This window comes from Erythrolamprus reginae, chromosome 3, assembly GCF_031021105.1.
Source record: "Erythrolamprus reginae isolate rEryReg1 chromosome 3, rEryReg1.hap1, whole genome shotgun sequence".
NCBI classification, from domain to species: Eukaryota; Metazoa; Chordata; class Lepidosauria; order Squamata; family Dipsadidae; genus Erythrolamprus; species Erythrolamprus reginae.
Genome location: NC_091952.1, coordinates 230,506,097 through 230,522,385, shown reverse-complemented (window position 1 = coordinate 230,522,385; position 16,289 = coordinate 230,506,097). Strand labels below are relative to the sequence as shown.

The 16,289-nt window shown below is 41.9% G+C and overlaps 1 protein-coding gene across 1 annotated transcript; it reads right to left on the bottom strand.

Annotated features, from left to right (window-relative positions):
• Nucleotides 1-7,546: 7,546 nt before the first annotated feature.
• On the bottom strand, nucleotides 7,547-14,346 carry ODF1 (outer dense fiber of sperm tails 1). Its single transcript, XM_070748645.1, has 2 exons — nucleotides 14,051-14,346; nucleotides 7,547-7,979 (listed from the first exon to the last, which is right to left on the bottom strand). The coding sequence occupies exons 1-2, from the start codon at nucleotides 14,344-14,346 to the stop codon at nucleotides 7,547-7,549; spliced, it is 729 nt and encodes a 242-aa protein (XP_070604746.1).
• Between the last annotated feature and the right edge of the window lie 1,943 nt (nucleotides 14,347-16,289).

Below are 16,289 nucleotides of genomic sequence, written 5' to 3'. Positions count from 1 at the left end.
CAATCTGTCGTGTTCTTTTTTATTCCATGTATCAACCAGGTCATTGACAGAGTGGTCAGACTTTTCTCAAATAACCTCTAGAACTTGTTGGAACAAAATAGAATCCATCAGTCTTTGAGTGCACCAAGCTAAGCCAACCCTAGAGAGCTACTTCCTCAAAAGGCAATCCCGATCGATCACCTTTAAAACAAGTTTAAATAAGAGGGCAGCAAAATGGGTTGAATTTCAGATGAGTCACTGACACTGTCCACAGTTGAATCTGGACTTTTACCCCAATTCCTGTCTCCGTCTCATTAACTCTCACTTGAGATTCAGGGTCTTCTTTCTCAGTATATTTAATGCCATCTTCCTTAGACTCCATTTTGTTATTTGAGTCTCAGAAGATTCAACACTCATTAAACTTTTTGGAAATCCCCCTTTTCATTTTTACTGTAAATACTGTGTGTACTCCTGCAAACTGGAGAAGCCTGTTGCAATATCTTCTGTTTTGTTAGGATGGTGCTGTTTTGGCTACGAAAGGTTCCAAAATCTCTATTGCCATAAGTGATTGATTGATTGATTGATTGATTGATTGATTGATTGATTGATTCATTCATTCATTCATTCATTCATTCATTTATATCTTGCCCTTTCTCTAAGAGCTCAAGGGGATCTAACATTTCCCCCCATTTTTGTCTGTCCTCAGTTTGCCCAAAGAAAGAGCCCGTTAAATAAGGCAGCCAGATAGTAGTTCAGTTGGAATGGGAGAATGTCCACAGATCTGCAACTATGAGGGTTATCCGGAAAGTAAGCACATAGCTCTGGTGGGGAAGGTTCAAGGGGGAAGTTGGTATTACAGTGTTCCCTCGATTTTCATGGGAGATGCGTTCCAAGACCGCCTGCGAAAGTCGAATTTCCGCGAAGTAGAGATGGGGAAGTAAATACACCATTTTTGGATATGAACAGTATCACAAGCCATCCCTTAACACTTTCAATTTTGTCAATATCTTTTTGTAGGTGAGGTATCCAGAACTGAACACAGTATTCCAAATGTGGTCTCACCAGCGCTCTATATAAGGGGATCACAATCTCCCTCTTCCTGCTTGTTATACCTCTAGCTATGCAGCCAAGCATCCTACTTGCTTTTCCTACCGCCCGACCACACTGCTCACCCATTTTGGGACTGTCAGAAATCACTACCCCTAAATCCTTCTCTTCTGATATTTTGGCTAACACAGAATTTATGCTTTCCTGATTTCTCATTTAATGCATTAACCAGTACATCAAACTGACTCATGTATATGAAGGTACAACAATTACATTGTCAGTGATGGGCTCCTATGGGTGCAGTCATGTATGCAGAACTGGTAGAAAAAATTGGTCAGGTACACAGAATTGATAGAAAAAAATGGATTTTTTTTTCTGGACTCTGGGTATGTTTTTCGTATTGTAGTAAATGAGGTTGAATGTGTATAATTTTAGAAGAGATGTGCGTGCATGTGTGTTACATACACTTTATATAGTAGATAATGTATATTTTTGTGTGCCCGTGTGTAATATGTATGTACACATATGGCATATATACATACAATTAAAGAGCATATTTTGGATGTTCAGTAGGAGTAAATACAGTACATAGGGAAATTGTATCTCTTTGAGGCGAGGAGAGGCCAGGCACCCTAACCCTAACCCTTGAGGTGAGTGACATTAAGTTGGCCACCTTTAAGCCAGTCACATGACTTTTAAGCCACCCCTGGCCACATGATCGCCAAGTCACTCCCACCTGGTCACATGACCAGCAAGCCACACCCACAAAATAAGCCACTACCACAAGTGTGGTAGTAAAATTTTTTGCAGCCCTTCACTGTACATTGTGCTATGTAAAGCAGGAATTGCACAGGAGTTTGTACTAGGTTTCTCTTCTAGGAATACCTTTGACTCACCTAAGCAAGATCAATATGCACGCCGGAAGATTAGCCTAAAGCGGGAATGAGCAAAGAACACTCCAGGCCATGCTTATTTTGGCCTGGGAAAATTTCATCTGTTTGAAAATATAAACAGAGCAATGTTTAATCTGTACAAATACATGCCACCTAGTGGTAAAATTTCTCTCAATGTCTTATTTTCGTGAAGACTGAAAAATTAGTTGAAGTTTGATTGGGGCAGGGGTGTTAAATTGGGGGCCAGTGGGCCGGATGCATCGTGCCCTGACCACGCCCACCTTTGCTCCACAAAAGCAAAAAATGTCATGATATGTCATGTGATATCCGACACGATCAAGTTGGACACCCATGGATTAGGGTATCTATAAATCACTATTTTCTGTGCAGAAACATTCATTCATTCATTCATTCATTCATTCATTCATTCATTCATTCATTTATTTATTAGATTTGTATGCCGCCCCTTTCCGTGGACTCGGGGCGGCTCACAACACAATAAAACAATTCATAACAAATCTAATAATATACAATTTAAAATTTAAAATAGTTTAAAAAAACCATTTTTAAGCAGACATACCTACAAACATACCATACATAAATTATATAGGCCCGGGGGAGATGTTTCAATTCCCCCATGCCTGACAAAAAAGGTGGGTTTTGAGAAGTTTACGAAAGGCAAGGAGGGTAGGGGCAGTTCTAATATCTGGGGGGAGCTGGTTCCAGAGAGTTGGGGCCGCCACAGAGAAGGCTCTTCCCCGGGGCCCGCCAACCGACATTTAGTTGACGGGACCCGGAGAAGGCCAACTCTGTGGGACCTAATCGGTTGTAATTTGGTTGTAAACAAAGCATCTGTGCACTTTGAAAAAGATACTAAAGCTGATTTAGGATAGTTTAGGATAGCTCACAATGAATGTGTACCTGTGTATATAGAAATAGTGTAATCATCTCTCACAATGTAGGGACATACAATATATTTTATTTTTCAGTGAATTTTTTTTTAATTGAAAACAGGGGAAGATAATCAGTGATGGTATGTTCTTGCTTCTAGATGAGCCAATATTTAATACATATAATGAATTAGCTTATAAATTCGGCACAAATAAGTTTTTCTATGAAAGTAATTGTATACCTATGACCTATAAAGCCCTACATGGCATCGGACCAGAATATCTCCGGGACCGCCTTCTGCCGCATGAATCCCAGTGACCGATTAGGTCCCACAGAGTTGGCCTTCTCCGGGTCCCGTCGACTAAACAATGTCATTTGGCGGGTCCCAGGGAAAGAGCCTTCTCTGTGGTGGCCCCAACCCTCTGGAACCAGCTCCCCCTAGAGATTAGAACTGCCCCCACCCTCCTTGCCTTTCGCAAACTCCTTAAAACCCACCTCTGCCGTCAGGCATGGGGGAACTGAGACAACTTACTCAGGCCTATATTGTTTAGGTATGGTATGTTGTGTGCATGTTTTTTTAAATTATGGGTTTTTAGTTTTAATTATTAGATTTGTATTGTACATTGTTTTTCTATTACTGTTGTGAGCCGCCCCGAGTCCACGGAGAGGGGCGGCATACAAATGTAATAAATAAATAAATACCATCATGGTTGGGGGTGAAATCCAGCAGGTTCTGACAGGTTCTGAAGAACCGGTAGTGGAAATTTTAAGTAGTTCAGAGAACCATAAAATACCACCTCTGGCTGTCCCCAGGGTGGGGTAGGAATGGAGATTTTGCAATCTGGCACCAGACCAGATTATCTCCGGGACCGCCTTCTGCCACACGAATCCCAGCGACCAGTTAGGTCCCACAGAGTGGGCCTTCTCCGGGTCCCGTCAACTAAACAATGTCATTTGGCAGGACCCAGGGGAAGAGCCTTCTCTGTGGCGGCCCCGGCCCTCTGGAACCAACACCCCCCAGTGTTTAGAATAGCCCCACCCTCCTTGCCTTTCGTAAGCTCCTTAAAACCCACCTCTGCCATCAGGCATGGGGGAACTGAGATATTCTTTCCCGCTAGGCCTTTACAATTTATGCATGGTATGTTTGTACGTATGATTGGTTTTATAACAAGGGTTTTTAGCTGTTTTAGTATTGGATTGCCACATGCTGTTTTTACCACTGTTGTTAGCCGCCCCGAGTCCACGGAGAGGGGCGGCATACAAATCCAATAAATAAATAAATATCCTTCCCCCTGGAGTGGGGAGGGAATGGGGATTTTGCAGTATCCTTCCCCTGCCATGTCCACCAAATCACACCCACCAAGCCACACCACACCCACAAGCCACATCTACCAAGCCACATGATGCCCACCAAGCCAGGCCCACAGAACCAGTAGTAAAAAAAAATGGATTTCACCACTGCTGCCATAGCCATATAATATGCACAAATAGGAGAAAGTGGCAGAATGAAAAAAAATCTTCTAGTAAATGTCAAAAGGCATATCATCATAAAAGGTTGTAGGTGTTCTGGTTGGATCACAGCCAGCTCCTCTGATAATGGATTTTGAGTCAGATGAGCCAGGTCCATCCAAGCATCGGAGACCTGTGTGGCTATCGGAGGATTCAGACAGTGAGGGGAGAGATGGAAGATGAAGACTCTGGAGACACAGAGGTGGCGGTCCCTGCAATACCTATAGAACCGCCAGCTGGGGCCTTGTCTGGATCGGATGAGGACGGGGTGATGAATGATCCAATCCTGAATGTGTGTGTGTGAAGGATTAGGAGAAGACAGGAACAGTTGTGCAGACGCAGGAGGAGATCTTGATCACAGCTGTGAGTAATAGGGAATTCTGCAGCGTGCATAAAAGGGGAGGTTTGTGGGAGTGTTCTATGCAGGTGTTATCGTTCGTGGTTTAACAGAGAATGAGAAACAGATCCAGAGTTTTCTCTAAAGCAACATCCTTGCTTCCTTGGAGAAACCCAGCCTTTGGACGATTGTTTTATGAAAGACTGTAGCTATTGCAAAAAAGTGTGAGTACCCCTGCTTCATCCCAGTTCAGAGACATTATTTACAAATCTTGGGAGATTTTGGACATTTGTTATTGGCCTTGAAGACAATTCAGATTCTTTGGCAGTAAACAGACATTCTTTTACCATAATTGCGGCTCAGTCACCTTGTGAAGGAAATATATTTTGGTATTTCTGAAACTCCAGTCTGTGTGTTTGATTTTGACCTTCATCACTGCTCAGCTGTCATGCCAGGCAGAACAATAGGGATCTGATATTATGTTGGAACCCGGGGTGGGTTCCTTTTACCTGCCTACCGGTGTGCTGCGTGCGCATGCTGGTAATTCATGTTCGTGCATGTGCGTGTCCCTCTTGCACAATTTTGCTTCTGTGCATATGCAGCCAAGCATTCATAAAATAAATGATTTCTGAGTTGGGGTTCAATCCGAGGCCTGTGCACAGAACACTTAGTATCGAAACTTAATTAAAAGCTGCTTTGGCCATGTTTCTTTGTGTTATACTCCAGGCTTAAGAAATTAAGTTGCCATCAGTCAGGCTATTTGCAGTCAAATCTAGTACCTTCTGTTTTAAGGAGCAGCAACCCCCCCGGGGGACTGAGGTATACAGTCTTACTTGCCCCTCTGCTATTCAGTGCCTTTCTAAATGGAAGTACCAAAGCATGTGTCTGATTATTGAGTTGCTTCCCTTCTTTGAAATCTTTCTTAAGAAAAATAAAAATATTATTTTGTCCCTGTTTCAACTGCCAAGCAGGCATTCTTCAAGGAACAAATAACGTCATGCCACCAGTGTTGTTAGTGCTCTTTATCCACCGCAGGTCTTGTCATATTCTAAAGTGATGAATCAGGTCCCTCTGGATACCCTGGGCCAGGGGGTTGCCAGCTGAAGCAGAGAGCAAGAGTGAGAGAGAAAATGACCTGAGTGAGCCTGAGGAACCACTAGAGGGGGCTGGTCCCAGTCAGAGGATGAGGAAGACATTTGAGTAGAAAGTCAGTGGATAGACCCTCGCTATAGAAGATTGTTCAGAAGGTGAGAGGAGATGCATAATAAAAGGTATTAGTGTATTTGACCGAGCCTCTTTATGGTATGATGCCACTTCCAGGAGTATAAAGGCAAAGGATCTTGGGAAATTGGGTGTGGGGTTCAATGTCGTTCAAGGGAAGAGATGTGAGACTGGGGGCGTGCTTGAACAAGGCTTTAAAACCATGATTTCTGCCACAATAAAACTCATTTCTCTGCTGGATGCTTGTTACCAGGACTAGGGTGAGCAGAATTATATGCTTAAATGATAAATGGACTGTGTTATCTAGGAATGCTGAATTAGGCTGGGTTTTTATGCGCCTTTCTTGGACATTGTTGACATTTAGCTCTAAAGAGAAAATATAGTGGTGCCTCTACGTCCAGTGTTCCCTCTAATTTTTTTTTTGGGGGGGGCGGAAAAGTATAGTGTCTGAGCGGCAGTCCCTTCGGGACTGGGCGGCACAGAAATATTAAATAAACAAACAAACAAACAAACAAATAAAAAACCCACCCTGTTTTGCCTCAGAGAATTCCAAAATAAAATACTGTACTGTGTGTCTATAACAGTGAGCTCATAATAGGGCAACTCTATCAATATCAAAATGCCACTTAAATAGTTGAGCTAGTTTCAAACTAGATTTTGATTTCCTTTCTCTCTTCCTTACTCCCATTCTTTTTCTTTCTCTTTTCCTTCCTCTCTTTTTTCTATCTGTTTCTCTCTCTTCCTCTCTTCCTCTCTCTCTCCTTCCCTCTCGGCTTCTGGGCAGGTTTGGAAAACTCTGAGTTGATGATGATTTTTAAGTGAGCGATTGCTCACTGCTCAGCTTAGAGGGAACTATGTCTACGTCTCTACTTAAGAATTTTTCTAGATAAGAACGGGTGTTCAAGATTTTTTTGCCTCCTCTTAAGAACCATTTTCTACTTAAGAACCTGAGCCTGGATAAATTTCCCAGGAAATTTGAGACTAGCGCAAAGTTTCTACCATTCCCCTTTTAATCCCGGCCATCTCAGGCTTTTCTGGGCTGCCAGAGGAGCGTTTTGGTGGCGCTTAAGGAGGCTTTGGCAGTCCAAAGCGAACGAAGCATTTTCCTTTCTCTGAGCAGAGAGGGAATAAACCTCTGCTAGCGCCTAGAGAAAATAAAGGCTCCCTTCTCTCTGGGTAGTGACTGTCCTCCTCCTCTTCTTCCTCCTCCTCCTCCCACCCAAATTCTGAGCTTTTATTTCTTTCCTAATGGGTTTGCATGCATTATTTGCTTTTACATTGATTCCTATGGGAAAAATTGCTTCTACTTACAAATTTTCTACTTAAGAACCTGGTCACGGAACAAATTAAGTTCTTAAGTAGAGGTACCACTGTACTCGCTTCTGCTTGGCCGTTTTAAAACCTGCTTTCATTATGTGTGCTTAGATTGATAAAGAGTAGGATTTAGAATAAAGGGTTTTTGAGCCGGGGGTTTCGATCCGAGAGCCATGCACAGAGCAACCACTAACCCCCCCAAAAAATGTACAGCCAAACCAATTGATGTGCAACATTGTCATTGTTGGAAGAGGTTTACACATTTCCTAACACTTGATCAATGGGCGATTTTCATGACATCCAACTGGTGTCCCATCCTTACACCGTACAGCTACCAGAGCTGGTTGCCCAGTGTTTAAATAAGATTGATACAACAAGGAGGCCCACAAGGAGGCCCACAAGGCCCACAAGGCCCACAAGGAGGCCCACAAGGAGGACAAGGTGGCCCACAAGGAGGGCAAGGAGAGCAAGGAGAGCAGGGAGGCAAACAACAAGGACGTATACAGCAAGGTGATTCTATCCTCACAAGACTGGTTGGTCCTATGCTGTATGTAACTTCATTCTCACAAATGCCTGGGGGTAAACAGATCTCCTTGGTGACAGTTGAATAGTTGTATTCCTTCCCTCTACAAGTCTTAAATTCTTCTTCATGTTCAGCACAAACTTTAACCTTCCCATCTTGCACCTTCACTGTAATGTCTTCTGGATCAAAACCTTTAACATCCATTAAAGCTAAAAGCTTCGGACGAGCACATGCTGCCATCATTTTACAGACCCTTCTTCGAATCCTGCAAATCACAACAAAGAAGATGAGTGCAACATACCGGCTTAAACCTTACAACATCCAGCACAAATCTGATGTTATACATCGTTCAGTACTTAGCGGTAGAAGTTGATGCATCTCAAATGTTTATTATTTATTTATTATTTATTAATCAGATTTGTATGCCGCCCCTCTCCGCAGACTCGGGGCGGCTCACAGCAATAATAATACAATGTAAACAAATCTAATATTTAAGTTAATTTAAAAAACCCCAATTCAGAAACCAATCATACACACTAGCATACCATGCATAAATTTTATAAACCTAGGGGGAGAGAAAGTGTCAATTCCCCCATGCCTGACGACAGAGGTGGGTTTTAAGGAGCTTACGAAAGGCTGGGAGGGTGGGGACAACTCTGATATCTGGGGGGAGTTGGTTCCAAATGGTCGGGGCCGCCACAGAGAAGGCTCTTCCCCGCCAAACGACATTGTTTAGTTGACGGGACCCGGAGAAGGCCCACTCTGTGGGACCTAACTGGTCGCTGGGATTCGTGCGGCAGAAGGCGGTCCCTGAGATAATCTGGCCCAGTGCCATGAAGGGCTTTATAGGTCATAACCAACACTTTGAATTGTGACCGGAAACTGATCGGCAACCAATGCAGACTGCAGAGTGTTGGTATGACATGGGCGTATTTAGGAAAGCCCATGATAGCTCTCGCAGCTGCATTCTGCACGATCTGAAGTTTCTGAACACTTTTCAAAGGCAGCCCCATGTAGAGAGCATTACAGTAGTCGAGCCTCGAGGTGATGAGGGCATGAGTGACTGTGTGAATGTTGATGGAAAGTAAGCTAAGAGAAATGTTTCAGGGCGGAACTCCTCTCTATTCTACCCATCTATTCTACCCATTGCAATGTTAAATTGGTGAAATTCTTAGCAGTGTTGGCATTGCTGACATTATACACAAGGCTCATCCACACACATTTTGTTATTGGGAAGCACCGACTAGGAAATGCTGAAAGATTGTCAAAAGACGCGGAAAAAAAATAATTGGAAAAATGTATGATGCAAATCATGTTTCAGAATACTCTTTTTTTTGTGAGGCTGTTATTCACACAATGCTAAGTGTGATGTGGAGTTTGTTAATGCTCAACAAACAGCATTGTAAGGTAAAATGCAAATAAAAGAGAATACAGTGGTACCTCTGCTTACGACCTTAATTCATTCCGCGACCAGGTTCTTAAGTAGAAAAGTTTGTAAGAAGAAGCAATTTTTCCCATAGGAATCAATGTAAAAGCAAATAATGTGTGCGATTGGGGAAACCACAGGGAGAATGGAGGCCCTGTTTCCTTCCAGAAGATTCCTAGAGAGGCCCCATGGAGGCTTCTCCCTGCCTTTTCCAGCCGTTTCCTCCCAGGAGATTCCTAGAGAGGCCCCATGGAGGCTTCTCCCTGCCTTTTCTGGCCGTTTCCTCCCAGGAGATTCCTAGAGAGGCGCCACAGAGGCTTCTCCCCATCTTTTCTGGCCGTTTCCTCCCAGGAGATTCCTAGAGAGGCCCCACAGAGGCTTTTCTGGTTACAGTTTCGGAGGCTCGGGTTCGTAAGTGGAAAATAGTTATTGAGAAGAGGCAAAAAAATATTGATCACCCGGTTCTTATCTAGAAAAGTTCATAAGTGGAGGCATTTGTAGGTAGAGGTACCACTGTATATGTAGCTCTAGTTAGCCAGTAGAGTTCTTGGTATTCCCTAGATTTGTTAGTTGCTTGCAGATGCTGCCTTACCCAACTTGGTAACATAATAAATGCTAGTGAGTCTGAGGTTTGCCCTGGCTATACCTCAAGTGTTGGTGGAAATACATTTGAAAGAGACAGAAACCTAGGAAGGAAACAAAAATATCATAAAACATCCTCTCCAGCAGCCCACACACAGATAAGCAGGGATTAACACCATACAAATAAGCAGAAAACAATACCCTAAATCAAGGAACTACCAAGGAGAAAATCACTCCCCCACCAACATAGGCAGGAGTTTGTTGTTTTATTATATTTAAATAGGAAGCAAACCTCATGCTTACTAGCATTGATGATGTTATCTAGTCAGTTAATGAAACACCTGCAGCAAACAATCGAGTTTAGACAGCATCAAGGACTCCACAGGTTTAGTATGATTTGTGGATTGTGTACTTTTAAACAGGATAAACTGGCTCTTATTTCAGATAAATTGGACCTTGTTCAGAAGTATCAGGTGAATTTAGGCTAAGAGGGAAATATAAAAAAAACCCAAACTCTGCCCTATCAACAACTACACACATATCTTTGAAAAGACCATTTTCAAATTTTGTCAAGACACTTGCATGGAACTATCCATGAAATTTCCAGGAGCCGAAGACGACTTTTAAAATCTTTATTCAATCACAAGTTTCTCATTTTTAAAATGAGTATTGCACATGCCACATGAAATTTTTATATCTATATTTACTTTCCATTGGGCTATTCAATTATATAGCCAAAAAATTCCCTTACCGGTTCTGTAGGTGTGGCTTATTTTGTAGGCATGGCTTGGTGGTGGTCAGGTGACTGGGTGGGTGTGGCCAACTTGTACAATGTGGTGAAACTTACTTAACAATGCTCTTGCTTAGCAATCAAATTTTTGGGCTCGGTTTTGGTCATAAATCTTTCTTTCTTTCTCTCTCTCTCTTTTTCTTTCTTTCTTTCTCTCTTTCTCTTTTTCTTTCTTTCTTTCTCTCTCTTTCTTTCTTTATCTCTCTCTCTTTTTCTTTCTTTCTTTATCTCTCTCTCTTTTTCTTTCTTTCTTTCTCTCTCTTTCTTTTTTTCTTTCCCCTCTCTCGCTTTTTCTCTTTCCCCTCTTTCTCCCTCTTCTTTCCTCCTTTTTTGCCCCTTCCCTTCCCTTCTCTTCCTTTTCCTTTCCTACTTCTCTCTCTCTCTCTTTCCCTTCCTTCCTTCCTTCCTTCATTCTTCTTACCTTCTTCCTCTTTGTTTCGGTTTTTATTTCTCTCTCTCTCTCTCTCTCTCACACACACACACACACACACACATACCCCTGGTCTAGACACATAGACAGAGCCCTTCCGGGAAGTTCTGCTGCGTGGATGCACCTATCATCAGCGGCGGCTCGGCAGGGAGGTAGAGCTTTCCTGGGATATCTGCCATCCCGGAACTGCACTGTGCCAGGGAGTTCCCTCTCATGTACTAGCGTGTTGTGGCATTTCTGTTGTGGGCTGGTATGTGCAGCAGCTCTGGGATGCCACTCTGTTTATGGTTCTAGGCTTCTAGCTAGATGGACTGACTCCCCGACTGAGCCTCAAAACAACAATGTGGGGAAAGGAGTAGCTTCGGAAGGCAGCTGTAAGCGGCACCTCGGGCACATCTCCAACAAGACACTATTGCTGCGCTGCTCACGGGCAGTTCGGCACAGCAGGGCTCTCCACCTGCTTGGCCTGCTGTCAATCATTCTCCCTTCCTAGCCACCCAATCACCCAGCCATCTCACAGCAGGGCAGGTGGATCGGCAATCCATTTGAGCCGAATTAAATAATTAAATAAATAAATAAATAAATAAATAAATAAATAAATAATAAATAAATAAATAAAATAAAATAAAATAAATAAAATAAATAAAATAAATAAAATAAATAAAATAAATAAAATAAATAAAATAAATAAAATAAATAAAATAAATAAAATAAATAAAATAAATAAAATAAATAAATTTAATTAAATAAATAAATAAATAAATGCTTGAGCCAAACAAATTAGAGACCAAGGGAAGCGACCATCAAACAGCCCCTTTCCCCAACTGGAATTAAAAGCTGCATCTGAGTTGAACACCAGAATGAATGAAGGAAAAAAGGGAGCTTCAGAAATTATGAGGTTTTTCCACACAAACGCACACACAATTCCACTCCACAATAGGCACAAGCAATATGGAATCCAGTTTCTCAATTATTTTCTATTATACCTCCCCTCTCTAGGAAGAAGTAAACATTTTGTGCCCCCGCCCTCAACTCTCCACCGGGACGATTGTTTGCAATATTCAGCACGTTTTCACTGAAAAAACTCAAGTGGTTTATCAGCGTGATTGGGGTGTTTATTAATTTATTATTAATTTATTTGGCTTCATGCTGTTCCACTGCCAACACTGTTAGACACAGTAAACATACCGATCTTTCCTCATCTCCCACCGTAGTCACAGTGAAGCCAAGCGCTACATACGCTGCATCATATTTCCTCATCTTAGCTTTTGGGAGACTTACATTTGTCTCATCATCTCCGTCTCTCTCCTCCTTTCTTTTCATCCCTGTTAAATATTTTTCCATAGTGTCTCTTAAGGGTTTGTTATATGCACTTCATATCTCCTGCTGTGTGCTGTATGCTATTGTTTGGTGCAAAAATCCTTTACTCCCTGTTGCAAAAAAAAGCATGTTCCCCCCTGGCAGAATTTACTGGTACATTTTTAAGGTAGATCATTCTATTCTGATTTTGTTCATTTTGTCCAGGTTTACATAATGCATTAAACCAGGTGGGCCCCACTACTTGAGAAGCATATACTATATGTTATGTTCCATGTTTTAAACTTTACATTTCTTTCTCCTAGCTTTGCAAGCAAGGGATTGGTAGTTATGGTTTCTCAAGCTTTATAGAAGCTTAGACTATTTTCAAAATAGCCTTTTATGTTCCCCAGTTTCCCACTTCTTGCCTTGCTTTCCCCAACATTTGAGGGGGGAAAATATATATTAATGAACTAGCCATGTCTTGTATTTAAAACTGCTGCGCTTTCTTCAGTAGATATTCTTCTTGAAGAATTTATCTTCATGCTAGCTCAAAATTCCACAAAATACATAAAATACTCACCGTGAATTCAGATATTAGGAAAAATATGTATTATACATATTTGGGTGGTTTACATTAACCTACAACATGACGTACAGTAGTTCTGTGCTACCACCGTCACATAAGTTCTGAGAAACTTTGAAAAGCCAATGATCAATTGTGTCTGCAGATCCGTGGTATGATGAAGCAAAGTGACCCTTTGGGGCTCAATGTGATGTCATGACACATATAAAGAGAGGCCAGGGCTTCTGTTATGATGCCATGATGCTGCTATGCCATTTCTGACCCTCTTTGTTCCCAGCAGTAATCATGGCCACTTTCATTTAACTGGCAGGCTCTTTCTTGAGAATAGACTATATGTCATCCCAAATAAAAATACAAGGCTGGCAGCCAGAATTACCTTTGCCCAATATTGGAAAAACACAGGACCCTTCCGAAAAACAATAATCAATAAAATATATAAATGTTCCGAAATGGACAAACTGACGATGGAATTAAGGGGCCAAAAAGATTCTGAGTATTACGAAGTATGGGCACAATGGCACAGATGGATTGAGTTAAGCAATAGAAATTTAAAAATTACAAAAGATACATAAAAGCCAGTAAAACAAAGGATGTAAATATGTAAATATTTGAATAGTGGTTTGAATAGTAATTGTATTAATTAATATGAACATTATTGTAATTAATATGAATATTATTGTATAGATTAATGAAATATCTGATGTAGCAATGTAGAAATACTGAATGTATGCTGATATTATAGTTCTTTGTCCTTTCTATTTTTTTTGTTTAAAAATGTTTGAAAACTAATAAAATTCTTTAAAAAAATTAAACGACAAGAGAAAGAATATTTTGACAAATTAAGCTAATAGTGCTCAATTTAGGGGGAAAATGAAATTAATTGATGAACATCCCAGAAAAAAAGTTGGATTTATTTTTTTATTTTTTTCTAGAAGCAGTACTATTTCAATAAAATATACCTGGAGTAATGTGTTTTATATATAGAGTGTATGAATGATTGATCAAAATACATAACTATGCATTTCATTGAAATATTGTGATATTTTAAGGTATGGTGATGGAGAAGGAAATAAAAACTTTTTGAAAAAAAACCAAACATGAGGCCTGTGAGACAAATTACGGACAGCCTCTCTTTCAAAGAGCCATGGAACTAAGTACCGTTCGTTCTCATTTCATTCCACGCCGGTTCTTAACCTAGTAAAGGAAGAGGTATTACACAAACTCACCTGGCCAGTTCTTGCTCAGCTTCTATTTTAGCTCTAATCGCTTTTCGCTCCAAGGTGGAGAGGCAGAGCGGCCGACAGGGACGGCAACATAGTATGTCGCAAAGGCAATGCGGGTACGGATGGAGAAGGCAGCAACAGTGAGGATGGAGATTTATATCGCAGCAGCAGTGGGTCTGCACATCGCAAATTTTAGGGCAGCAACTCATGTCTAAAAGCCTTAACCGCCGTTTTATCTCTCTGTCGGTTCGCCTTAAATCCCGCCTCACAGTTTCCAGAGCGTGACAGAGCGTTGCCATTAGTAAGCATTAAAGCATATTCGCTTACGAGTACAGCCTTTGGAAAAGGGCACCCGTCAGGGGAAAAAAATTGGTCTTGCAAGCCCTGGCCAGAAGTTTGCATTAAGGAGCCAGCTCCTTGATGCTTTGAGTTGTACTCCAGCATGCTCTTTATGACATCACTGCTGTGTAAACATGTCACAATCTCTCACCGTTTCCATGGGAACGGCAAAAGGATAACCCAGGGTACCAAATACAAACTCAGTAACAGAAAGTGTCAATGCTGAAGGCTGTGATTTAAGAGCCTACATCGCACACATTTTTAAAAAATGCCGAGTTCCTCTCCACCAGGAGTGAACTTGGTGCTTGTATTTAATAGTTGGGATAGAGTAACTCAAAGGTTTGTGAGTAAGGTGACCAATTTTTTTACAATGAAAAGGAGGACGAAAACATTTAAGAAAAAAGCACATGAAACATTTATGTAATTATGAATAAATAATATGAATAATTAAAACTAAAACTTTAATAACAATAGGGATAAAACTTTACTAAATCTATATTTAAATCATTTTACACTTAGAAACATAGAAACATAGAAGACTGATGGCAGAAAAAGACCTCCTGGTCCATCTAGTCTGCCCTTATACTATTTCCTGTATTTTATCTTAGGATGGATATATGTTTATCCCAGGCATGTTTAAATTCAGTTACTGTGGATTTACCAACCACGTCTGCTGGAAGTTTGTTCCAAGGATCTACTAATCTTTCAGTGAAATAATGTTTTCTCACGTTGCTTTTGATCTTTCACCCAACTAACTTCAGATTGTGTCCCCTTGTTCTTGGGTTCACTTTCCTATTAAAAACACTTCCCTCTTGAACCTTATTTAACCCTTTAACATATTTAAATGTTTCGATCATGTCCCCCCTTTTCCTTCTGTCCTCCAGACTATACAGATTGAGTTCATTAAGTCTTTCCTGATACGTTTTATGCTTAAGACCTTCCACCATTCTTGTAGCCCGTCTTTGGACCCGTTCAATTTTGTCAATAAATGAACAATTAAAACTAAAACTTTAATAACGAAAGGGGTAAAACTTTACTAAATCTATATTTAAATCATTTTACACTTGTGTTGAAAACAGGGTTGTATAAAATTGAATTAATGAATTAATAATTTACCTACCTGAGTGTAATATTCACTGGGAAAGAAATAATTTCGTATTTCTGTTAGAAGTAAACACAAAGTATAATACAGTGATCCCGATTCCGTTCCAGGACCCCTAGCAATGATCGGGTTTTAGCGAAGTAGCGCTGCGGAAGTAAAAACACCATCTGCGCATGCGCAGATGGTGTTTTTACTTCCGCAGCGCTAGCGAGGAGCCGAAGATTGGGGGCCGCGCGGCTGTTTTAAAATGTCGCCGCCGGCATGGGGGGCTTGCCAGCACCCCCCAGACCCCCAACCCGGGTTTGGGGGGCTGCTAGGAAGCCCCCCATGCCGGCGGCGACGTTTTAAAACAGCCGCGCGGCTTGCCAACTGAGTCCCGAAGACAAACGTCAAAGGCGAACTTCCGCGTTTGTCTTCGGGACTCATTGGGAAGCCGCGCGGATGTTTTAAAACGTCGCCGCCAGCATGGGGGGCTTCCTAGCAGCCCCCCAAACCCGGGTTGGGGGTCCAGGGGGTGCTGGCAAGCCCCCCATGCCGGCGGCAACGTTTTAAAACAGCCGCACGGCTTCCCAATGAGTCCCGAAGACAAACGCGGAAGTTCGCCTTTGACGTTTGTCTTCGGGACTCAGTTGGCAAGCCGCGCGGCTGTTTTAAAACATCGCCGCCGGCATGGGGGGCTTCCTAGCAGCCCCCCAAACCCGGGTTGGGGGTCCGGGGGGTGCTGGCAAGCCCCCCATGCCGGCGGCGACGTTTTAAAACAGCCGCGCGGCCCCCAATCTTCGGCTCCTCGCTAGCGGGCAG

Bases quoted from the DNA above. Each gene is read 5' to 3' on its own strand.
- ODF1 (XM_070748645.1), bottom strand. From the start codon at position 14,346: ATGGCAACGCTCTGTCACGCTCTGGAAACTGTGAGGCGGGATTTAAGG. The intron at 7,980-14,050 runs GTGAGTTTGTGT...TGTGATTTGCAG, and splicing joins GCTGAGCAAGAACTGGCCAG to GATTCGAAGAAGGGTCTGTA.